Below are 12,433 nucleotides of genomic sequence, written 5' to 3'. Positions count from 1 at the left end.
CGAAAAATTTTTAAAGAGATTCGAAGATTATTTTTAATATGGCGTTCATTTTATTACGACGATTTTTAAGATTAAAAAAAAAAAAAAATAATGATAAGTGGCTTAGTCGATTTCAGGTAGAAAATTTATTTCGCGTAAGACGCTTTTGTCTAAGACGCATATGAGAATGTTTTTTCTTTTCTTTTTTAAAATTTTCAAGGAGCTTGCAAGATTATTTTCAAAATGGCATCCATTTTATCATGAATTTGAAGATTAACGAAATGGTCGAAACGATTAGATTGAAATTGCACAGAACGTGAAGATGTTTTTCTTTGAAGTCTCTAAAAAGATTAATAGTTTGCTTTAAAAATCGCGGTCCATTTATTATATAACAAAGGTTTTAGTTGAAAATGTATGAAATTGTTTATTCGATTTTATAGAAAAAGATTTTGTTTAATATTTTAAAAAGATTCAAAGATTATTTTCAAAACGGCTTTGATTTTATTAGAAATATTTGTTCAATTTAAAAGTTAATCGAATGATTTAATAAATATCATTGATATTTTATATATAACTAGTGTCAAACTTAATGACGTTTCGTTTCAAAGGGATTGAAAGAGTACTTTCAAAATCGGATCCAATTTATTGTATAAAATCTTTTTAATATAATTGATATATTTATACAACTTGTATGATTTAATATTATCGTCTATTATACGAGCTATGAATAAATTCTTTTCTGTTTTTTTTTTTTTTTTTTTTTTTTTTTAATTATTCTACTTGATATAATAAATATCGATTACATCGAATGTCGAAAGTCGAATGGAGATTCAACAAAAAATAAACGATCGATATGACAGATCCGATTTCCTTTGATATTTATTTTTCTCCTTTTTTTGTTTTTCTTTCATTTTATTTTATGTTATGTTTTTTTATTTCTACATATCCGCGTTCAGCTACTTTGTTAACGCGACGCGATTCCAATATCGCGTTACAAAAATATTCACACTCGGTACAATTGAAAAATAAAACATGTAATGTCATAGAGCCAAAACGATGAGATACTTTGTGACATCATAGATGCAGATAAAGAAAGAAAGAAAAAAAAAGAGAGAGAGAGAGAGAGAGAGAGAAACGAATAGGAAAGGACAATTCGTTAATAATTTCAAACAAATTAAATGACTATTTCTTCAAAATTGCGTCCACTTCGTTTTACACAATTTTATCACACTTGAAAATTAAATTAAAATTAAATCGATTCCATTGAAATTTTACAAAACAGTTGAACGGGTAATGAATGCATTTTGTTTCAAATTTCAAGCAAATCGAATTGTTAATTTCGAAAAATTGGTCTACGTTTCGGTGGAAAACATTTTTAAGTTAAAAAGATAAAAATTAATTAAACGTATATCTATTAAACCTCAATGATGCTTTGTATAAAATTTCAAATAAATCGAAAGGTTGATCTCAAAAGTGTCGTTCATTTAATTATACGAAATTTAAAGTTAAAAATTATTAATTGACGGCTTAATTGACTCCGTTAAAATTTTACAAATAATTTACGACATATTTAACGGCGTTTCTTTTTAATAAATTTCAACAAATTGAAAAATTAATATCAAAATGGTGTTTGTCTCATTAGAAATATTGTTAAATAGAAAATTAACGATACGGATCGATTCCATTGAAATATTATATATGTATGTAGGTGGATACGCATAAAACGCGGGACAAACTCTTGACGATATTTTCTTCAAAATTTTAAAACGAATAAGAACAAAAAAGAATATTCTTTTCGAGCTTGTACCAATTTAGATATGTATTAAAAAAAAAAAAAAAAAAAAAAAAAAAAAAAAAAAAAAAAAAAAAAAAAAAAAAAAAAATTCAAATTAAAATATGATCAAAACAAGTCAACCTATTATACCCATTGAAACTCATCGAAATCACTATTTATTTTTAATTTCGTTTTACTATTAATACGATTAATTTTGAACATGTCACCAATTTTACTATACATATGTGAATACATTAATATTTGAGATTAACAAATGCAGGCATAAATACGCACGTATACACACTCTCTCTTTCTCTTTCTCTCTCTTTCTTACTGTAACTAGCGATAGTACTTAAATGCATAAAAGCGGAACGAGGAAGAAAATTGTATCAAATTATGTCGAGTTAACAACACGAAAGCATAATATGGTCGGTCTGTTTCTTTTCTTTTTTTTTTTTATTTTTCTTTTTCCTTTCTTCTTTTGCTTTATTTTTTTCCACCCTTTCATTTTTCTTGTTTACGAATAAATGGAGAAATAAAATGGGAAAAAATTAGCGAGCACGGTGTTACTTACAGTTCACTCTGAGGTAGACTCTTTTGCTGACTGTCGGTGGTACTTCGTTTCTGGCTATGCAAAGATAAGCTCCCATTTGCCTCCTGTCTACCCTCGTTAATTCCAGCTTCTCGCCGGACTGGCTGTCCACTATAAAATTACCCGTTCGTATGAATATCTCGTTGAAAGTTCACTTATACTAAAGAGAGAGAGAGAGAGAGAAAGAGAGAGAGAGAGAGAGAGAGAGAGAGAGAGAGAGAGAGAGAGAGAGAGAGAGAGACAGAGAGAGATATCATATGCCCAGAAGATATTTTTATATGTACATAAGTATAATAAGTATTTATATAACATCATTCATGAAAAGAATTTATCAGTTTTCTCGTGTAACAAACAATTAACACCCAGCTTACATTTTTATAATACAAGCGATGAATTTTATTAGATTCTAAATATTTAATATAGTAATTATTGTTTTGTTTAATTTTCAAAGTGAAATCTACAATGAGAAAATATTATATTTTTTAATTTTCGTAATTTTTCGTTCTTCTTTTTCTTTTTTTCTTTTATTTTTTTTCTCTTCTTTTTTTTTTTTCTCAAATTAGCTTCAACCAAAGGACGGTAATGACGAAAGTTTTTACAAAATTCTAACGTTCCATTTGTTCGAAAAATATCGTGAAACATTAATAAGAACTTGACGAAATCATTAAATATTTCTTAATAGATTTTTCTATTGTTTCCAATAAACGAGATATTCGATCGATCCTTAATTTATAATCAACTTGTATATAAATGTATACCTACACACCTACATTCACCTATATAATAAATATTTGTCTTTTCCCATATGTACGTATATATATATATATACATACATATATATATATACACACACACATACACAAATATATATATATATATACACATATAATTAATCCACCTGTACGAAAGTACAATACTCTCGGTGAATAATATTCCTGGTGAATAACGCGACTGCCAGGACAATCGAACATTATATGGCAAATATGACAACAGACTAGCTAGCTAGCTAGCTATCTATCATACGTAGCTAACAAATCTAATTTATGTCGATGCATTCGAAACGATCGCGTTTACGAAGGACATTTCGAAATTGGCAAAATAGTGACGAATGATTTTTAAAGAATATCGGAATGAATATACGTATATACACGCATATATATTATATACTTATATATACACATATTTAAATACCTACAAAGGTAATATAATTTTTTCAATTTTGGATAAAAATATGTAACGTTATTACGCCGCTAGAGATTCGAATGAACGACGAACGAATTTGACTATCTCTCTTTCTCCTCGTTTTACAAACTCTCTCTCTCTCTCTCTCTCTCTCTCTCTTTTTCTCTCCTTCTCTCTTCCTCCTCCCAATCTCCCAATTTTACCGACCGCCCACTCTATAAAGCTGTAGAACACGAAGATGTAATTCGACGGAACGCGGTAGCGGATGAAGCGAGCTCTCCTAATAAAGATGAAAAGGTGCGTTTTTACGAGGCACATACTTTTTTATAGAGGAGAATTCGTTGAGGGAAAAATCTAAAGAGTAGGTTAAAGCGAGCTGCCGAAGTTGTTCGAACTGATCGAACAAGTACTTGTTGTACTTCTTCGATCAGTTATAACCGATAACGTTTTTAAAATAAAATAAAATTTCAAAAGGTTTTACATCGATTACTTCTTCTTCTTTTTTTTTTTTTTTTTAAGCAGTGAATAAATTTTGCTCGTACAATTTTTATATGAAAATTTGTATATTAATGTTATATTAAAATATGTTTTCATAATTAAATATTAAGCGGAATTATTAGGATTTTATGGATTTCTAGTAAATTTTTGTGTATTTTATATATATATATATATATTACTTTGCATATAGTTATATATCATGATTTAAATATATATATATATATATATGTATGCAATTTTGTTTTCACGCGAATATAAATGTAATAGAAATAATTATGATCTACGATGTGTCTGCAAAACGTTTAGATGATTTTTAACGTACAAGATGGGATAATAATTTCGGATCATTTAGAGTACTCTCTGTTATTTTTAGAGAAACTGTATTTATATAATTTTGTTAAGAATAAAAAATGCAGTATAAAAATCATACGTCGTTAAGAAAAGAAAAAAAAAAAAGAAATGAATGAATGCATGAATGAATGAATAAATGAATGAATGAATGAATGAATGAATGAATGAATGAATGAAGCATTAACTGACCTTGAACTAAAGCTTCGTGAAGGCCTCTCATCAGAATGAAATCACTTTTTTCTCTTTTCCAAAGAACTCGTGGGGCTGGTCTACCCGATGCCTTGCAAGAAAGTGTTGCGTTTTCCCCTTCTAAAACCGAGACTTCTCCTTCCGATGTACCAGAACTCAGTATGTCAGGGGGAACTGAAAGAGAAATACATATATATATATATATATATGTATGTATATAACCGATCGACATCCATTCTTCAATTGTATACCTTCTCCAAGTATATATATATTTACGCACAATAGATTTATACTGTGCTTTTACACACTGTGTGTTTTCTATATCGAAGAAACGATCGAGATTATTAAAAAAAAAAAAAAAAAAAAAGAAAAAAAAACACTGAATCCTTTTATTATGAATTTTTTATGCCGAGTAGTATTTATCATAAAGATTCAGAATATATATATGTATATATATATATACATTCGTTGGATTCATTCTTTTTCTTTTCTTATCATTTCTTTCACTTTTCATAGCTCTATTATTCTTCTTTAATTCTTCTAAAGGCTATTGAAAGAGATAGAAATAAATAAAAGGAGAATAAGAGAGACAGAGAGAGAGAGAGAGAGAGAGAGAGAGAGAGAGAGAGAGAGAGAGAGAGAGAGAGAGAGAGAGAGAGAGAGAGAGAGAGAGAGAGAGGAAGAGAGAGAAAGAGAGATGGATAGATAAATAGATAGATAGAGAATAGATTTTGGTTTCCTTCGAATTTTCGTCAAACTATAAGAAAATAATATTTATATAAAAGTATCTCGACAAGTATTCCCACCGGGAGAATTCGTGATAAAAATAACTTGACGGAGATAGACTCGTATGTGTTTCCATCGAACGAACAGAAACTTCCATACTCTTTCTAAAATAGAAATGTGCAACAGGTATCGAGCTTTATTATATTGTTTTCGTCTGTAAGCAATTTAATCAGTAAATACAAATCGTAGAAAACTATTTTATATACATACGCACACACGCACTTACATATATTTTTTCAATGTTTCTTTACATTTTCATTCCATTAGTATGCGACGCAAACACAAACGTATATACTTATGTCATATTTTATATTATTAGTTGTAATCTCTAAAAAAAAAAAAAAAAAAAAAAAAAAAAAAGGGAAGAAAGAAAGAAAAAAAGAAAGAAAAAAAAGAAAAGAAAAGAAAAAGCAACAAAACTTTTAGGAAAGTGCAATTCGTTAGAAAATTGCAAGAGAAAAAATTGCACCGATGATGGGAAAGATGGAGTAAAAAAAAAACAAAAAAAGAAAAAAAAAAAAGAAAAGAAAAGAAAAAAGCACAAGTGTCCGCCCTTTTAAAAGCATCGAACAAGATCACCGAAAGTAGTCCAAGCGACTCGGTCGAAATTCCATCGCGATTTTAAGTGGACTTATGGAACACCTTTTAAAAGATTCTTTTAACCTTTCCATTTGCTTCAGTTCGAGATTAAAAAATATAGCGACGCGAACAACAATATTCTAAGGATAAAAGAATTCTATTTTCTATCTTTTTCTTTTTCTCTCTCTTTATATATATATATATATATATATATATATATATATAAAGGTATATATATCTGTCTGTATAGTATATATAGTTATATATACAGGATGCGTCAAAAGTTTCTAGGTGACTTTAAAAATGAATTATTATTTTTTCAGACATTTTAAGCTAATTCTTCTTTTCAGACTATAAAGATACAATGACTGACTATAATACGAGTCTAAAAAGTTTCGATAAAAGAAAGTAATTGATATTTAAAATCACTTAGAAACTTTTCATCCATTCTTTATATATAATATCTCTTTTTATATCTATGCATATATATATAAATGCAATTATATATATATATATATATATATATATATATATACGTTTTAATTTTACAAAAATTTTATATCATTAACCTTATTGTTAATATATTCACGCAGATACATATCAAAGAACTCTAATATCTTTATGTTGTAAGAAAAGAAAAAAGGAAAGAGGGAAGTAAGTACATACATATTTCAAAGATCTCTTCGATAAGAAATGCGGCAGAGTATATTTTGAGAAGCGAACGAGCATAGTTTGCGATAAAAATTACTAACACCTTCGGCCTACTTTTAACTAATGGAGAAAGTGATACGTTGTTGCGATAAAGTAATGAAAAAATCTATATCTATATAGATATGTACGTTTACATATACCTATACAGGTTGATTATTAGTTAAAGAGTATTAGTTAAATATTCTCATTTGTTAAGAGCAATGGAACGAGAAAAAAATTATACATTTTTTTAAGGAGATATTTAAGTGGTTCTTATTTTTTAATCAACCTGTACACCTATATACATATATAGATATATATAATATATAATTGCATCTAAAAAAAAAAAAAAGGGGGGGGGGAAGAAGTTATCTGAATAGTTTGTTAAAAGAAAAATACTATGCATAATAACTTCTATTAGTAGTTTTATTTATTTAATAACAAAGTTGTTACTAGCTCGAACGAATAATCGGCTTTCGACTAGAGAGATGCTTTATAATTGGATGAGGATCTAGTGATATTCGTGCAATCTCTTAATTGATGAAAGCCCTATAATATTTGTAAAACTTAACGTAGAAAACGATTGAAACAAATAACAAAATTATTTGTTTCAAATTAATTTGGTAAACGTATGCGTATTTACAAATTTAATTTTCTTTTTTAATTATATTTATTATCGGTCATATGAAACTGGTAAAAAAAAAAAAAAAAAAAAAAAAAAAAAGAAAAAAAATTAATTTTTATTTAAAATCTATATCAGATAAACGATTAATATTTTTTATAACACTTTTATGAATACCTTACATATTTTTATTTTTAACATTGAAAAACAAATGGAATCCTTTATTGCAAATTGAATTACGCTTTGAACCGATTAGAGAGGTTTGATTATTTTGAAATTGAATCGGATTGAACAATTTTCTCTCTCTTTTTCTTTCTTTTACTTGCTCTTATTCTTACGTTAATTCAATCTCGAACGAGGTACGTTTTTTTCTCTCGTACTTTCATCGAGAAGATCGCACGTGTTCGATAGTTGGACGCTTTATATTGACGAGCCCAATAATTTTCGTGCTCTATATATATTGACATCTTCAATATTTCTTATGTTCGATATTAGAACGGTAGAATATTGAACCAGGAAATTTTCGATCGAACTGAAATTTACTCTCTTTCTTTTCTCAATGCCTATTCGACTGTTCACGTTCCGCACACACGTCTGTATTATCTTTTTTTCATTTCATTTTTATATCTATTTTCAACCACCGAATAGAGAGAGAGAGAGAGAGAGAGAGAGAGAGAGAGAGAGAGAGAGCTTCCTTTTTACTAATTTATTTCTACCTAGCCGTAGTGTAACACTTTATTGTATTTAATTAAATTATTGTCTATTTCTTCTTTTTTATTATTTTTATTATATACGATACATATATATATATATAATATAATATATTATATATATATAAAGAAAAAAAAAAGAAAAAAAAAAGGAGTACGAAGCAATTTCTAGATTTTCGAAGACGTCGACAATTTCCTATGACTTCGTTGAATTTCTTCCTTTCTCTCTCATTTTCTCTCTCTATCTCTCTTATACACACACACACACACATATATACACAGACATACACAACGTACACGCGCGCGCAGAGATACGTAAGATAACGACTTAGCTTTTCTCGTTGAACGGACAGCCGTTCGCGTTCATATGCATCGAAATTGTTCTCATATATGCGTCCTTCTCGCTTGCGAATACTTTTATGGTGCATGAACGAGAAAGAAGAAGAGGGTTGCTCGAAAAATGCTACGAACATTCTGACGACGACGTTTCTTCGCGAAAGCTCGTTTCTCGGTTGTACTCTTTTCTAACGAGCCGGGATATGCTCGTTTCATCTCTCTCTCTCTCTCTCTCTCTCTCTCTCTCTCTCTCTCTCTCTCTCTCTCTCTCTCTTTCTCTCTCTCTTTTTTCTCTTTTTTCCAGAAGAATTCCTACACGTTGTCAGCTATGGGGACACGGTCCCATTCATTAAAAAAGAATCGTCTTGCGAAGGGCTTGTATTAAAGTTACGTTCCTTTTTCTTTTTTTTTTGTGCTCCAATTTTTATGCTTCCGTTGCAAATAGGAAAGAGAGAGAGAGAGAGAGAGAAGAGATAAGGAGAGAGTTTTCTCAATCGTATCGTTTAAAACTTCTTATGGGGCTTATTTTCTTCATTGCTTGTTTTTTCTTTTCCTTTTTTTTTTTTTTTTGTATTCTTCTATTTACCGGAAGCATTTTTATTACGTTTATTACACGTTAAAATATGTGATGGGCCATTAAAGCTTCCTAGGCGAATTACTAATATTCCTTAGGCGTGATTTTAAAAATCAATTGTTATTATTTTTTTTGATTGAATTCTTTTCAAGCTAATTTCCTGTTTTTTTTTTTTTTTCTTTTCTTTTCTTTTCTGCGGATTTTCGAACCACAAGATCAGTTATCTATTCTGTTTATAATGAATTACAATAAATTATTAAATTTTTTTATTTATTTATTTCTATTTATTTATACAGTTATTATTAGGATATCGTTTATATTCTACGATGCAAAAATGATATAATTAAAAAGGAATAAAAATAATAATAAAACAATATTGATAAGGTACGAGTTACGTGACCTGTACCATTTGGCAAACTCTCCAACATATTTTGTTACGTGATCGCTGTGAAATCGAAATGTTATTTCTCTGATATCGAATTCGCCATGATATTTATATATAAATAATAATATTTCGTTCGATCAATTTTTATAACGTTTAATCTCAACAAAACTTTTTTAATGCGCAATCCATTATTCATATTAAATAATAATAATAATAAAATAATCACCATTTTATCGAAATTCGAGATAATATTTATTTTTATGAACATTATATATATATATATATATATATATATATATGATCTTTCATTTCAAATAATTAATTAATATTTTTACGAATTGTATACTTTCGTATGGATTAATTTTATATATAATAATTATCAAAAGATTTAATTCTTAATCGAGAAAACATTTCTTTCTAGAGCTGCAAAAGTTCCTAGATGATACTTAAAAATCAATTACACCTTTTCCGAGATCGTTTAACGCTAAAGTTTTCTTGCAGATAGTAAAATTAAGAGTTCTCTTTTGCGAACTAAAATGAATTATTCCGAAAGATCACAAAAAGAAAAAAAAAAAAAAATATAAAAAAACAATTGATTTTTAAAGATCACTTAAGAATTTTAATGCCATGTACGAAACTCGCGAACCTGCTTCGTATAATTCTTTTCTAAATAATTACTTGTACGTAACTAATAACATTTTTATTCATTCTCATATCTCATTTATCATAAAATTTTATATTATTTTTACACGTATCTGTATATGTGCAGGAAAACATTTTGAACAGTCATAATAATTCAATTCAATTCAATTCAATTCATTTGAGAATATAATATTATTAATTCACATTTAACAACCATAGTCGCTCTCTAAATAATTATTCATCCTTACAAAGCTGCTCATGTACTTACCTGCGATTAACTCCTCCCCTCTACTGCTATACTTATATATATACATAAGGAAATCTATACGTATTACATATGCAAGGTATCCCTATAGGACAGTCCATTGTCTAAGATAATATATTATCTACCAACAACCACCTTAATTATAATAATCGAAACAATCATTATCATAATCATCAATTATATAAATCATCAAAATAATATCATAATCGTTCTGTAAACGATTATTCTAACAAAACCAAAAATAGAATAAAGAAAGCAATAATAGTGCAAAAAGTAAATTACGAATATAATCTCTTCCTTCGTTATAATACCACTTATTCATTATTCCACATATGAACATAGATAGATACAAATCTATATCTAGATATTACAAAGTCGTGGATGTATACAGACAATCATACATATACATATATATATATATACAGTATATACATATATATATATATATAGGACATTCATTGTGTAAACATGTTCAACGTTCTAACGTTCATACCCACATAAGCATATATTTTCGAGGAACGTGCGAAGCTTGACGGTTAATCGAAACAACGCGTGGACGGGTGCGATTGTACGCTTTGGTGCGTATTACAGCCGTATTAGGCTAGCCGTTTACTATACTCTATTCTCTCTCTCTCTCTCTCTCTATTCCTATAGCTATCTATCTATCTCTATCTATCTGTCTCTCTATATCTCTCCGTTTATATATATATATATGTATATATATATATATATATACGTATAGGTAGTATACGTACGTGTGCGGTCGCGGAGAACCGACCGCAAACGTCTCTTGGTTGGTTGTGAGTATGAGGCTAGTAGGAATGCGCATATTGCGCAATTAGGCATACCTAGGACGTCGACGCATCCCAGCTGGCTCAACATGGGCTGCGCGTTGATTTGGCACATGTAGCAACCTCGATCGGCCTTCCTGAGTTGGCGAATATGGAGGCTCCAAGTGGCCTCCTCGTCCTCTCTCGAACGGGTCTGATTCTTTGCCTTGGCCTTTTCCATGGTGACTAGGAAACGGGCTGAATGGGTCACCGTTCGCTGACCCATCGACAATATCGTCTGATCCTCTACTCGTAGCCATCCTACCTAAACATATACGTATATATATATATATATATATTCTATATATGTATGTATGTATGTATGTATGTATGTATGTATGTATGTATATGCATGTATAGATGACATTTAATCATAAGGGTTATTCGAAAAATATATATCAATTTTTTTTTTGTTTTTTTTTCCTTGACTTTTTTTCTTTTTTCCTTTTCTTCTTCTTTTTTTTTGGGGGGAGGGGAACGGACATAGAATTACATTTTCGTGAAAAATTATGTATGGTTTGTGGGCGGGGCTAAGGAAATGGAAGGTATTATGAGAATTTTGGTTTATATAAAAGCATTCTTGAAAATGTATTTTCTTTTTGATTATACGAAAGACGTAAAGAAGATTTGAATAAATTTATAACACCATAATATCGTCTGATACTTTACTTGCGGCCATCTTATCTGAACATACTTATCTGTATCGTATATATATATATATATATTTATATATATATGATATTTAACTATATAAGTTACTTTAAATTGCTGATATATTTTTAGGATGATCGTGAAATCCCCTACTATTCTTAGCCATCCTATCTAAACATACGGGTTATTTTCAAACGTTATCTAGGAGATTTTTAGAACGATCGTAGAATTACATTTCTTTTCTTTTCTTTTTTGTTTTTTGAAAGAGAACGTATACTGTTCTTTTTTTTTTTGTAACTCACGCACACGATTTAAAGGAGATTGAAATGTAATTTCAAATATTTCAAAATCGTAGTCATTTGAAATAAACATAAGTACATATCTATACATACTTATGAGATGAAAAAAAAAGGGGAGAAAGAAACCTATCATCTTACAAAAGTATTCAACGACGTTGAAATAGAATAGACATTTAAAAAGAAATAAATCCGTTATATAAAAAGAAAGAAAGAGAAAGAGAAAGAGATAGATAGTGTCTTATCGAATAGGATTACGAGAAAATCCGTCAAATCCTGAGCTGTCGATACGAAAGTCGTCGTTGAATAATACACCATAGATAAAACACAGTCTTACTTTTCAGTAAGAAAAATAAAGAAAGAAAGAACGAAAGAAAGAAAGAAAGTAAGATAAAAAGAAAGACGGATAATACAGTAAAGATAGAAATGGTTGTTTAACTTAAATCGAGCCTCGGAAATGGAATCGAACTTCTTGCTTGCTTTGAATTTCTATGATTAAAGG

At 28.9% G+C, this 12,433-nt stretch overlaps 1 protein-coding gene across 4 annotated transcripts in view; it reads right to left on the bottom strand.

Annotated features, from left to right (window-relative positions):
• The window catches only part of LOC122636674 (lachesin-like), an 83,413-nt gene that overhangs the window by 1,572 nt on the left and 69,408 nt on the right, over positions 1-12,433 (bottom strand). For all 4 annotated transcript variants that reach the window (XM_043828184.1, XM_043828182.1, XM_043828186.1 and 1 more), the window contains exons 4-6: positions 11,003-11,249; positions 4,566-4,739; positions 2,328-2,456 (exon numbers count right to left, since the gene is read on the bottom strand). In XM_043828184.1, coding sequence (XP_043684119.1) covers positions 2,328-2,456; positions 4,566-4,739; positions 11,003-11,249 — 550 coding nt within the window. The remainder of the gene's footprint in view (positions 1-2,327; positions 2,457-4,565; positions 4,740-11,002; positions 11,250-12,433) is intronic.

The sequence above is a fragment of the Vespula pensylvanica genome, chromosome 23 (genome assembly GCF_014466175.1).
Source record: "Vespula pensylvanica isolate Volc-1 chromosome 23, ASM1446617v1, whole genome shotgun sequence".
NCBI lineage: Eukaryota > Metazoa > Arthropoda > Insecta > Hymenoptera > Vespidae > Vespula > Vespula pensylvanica.
The sequence above is the reverse complement of the archived record's forward strand: the minus strand, read 5'-3'. Positions and strand labels throughout refer to the sequence as shown.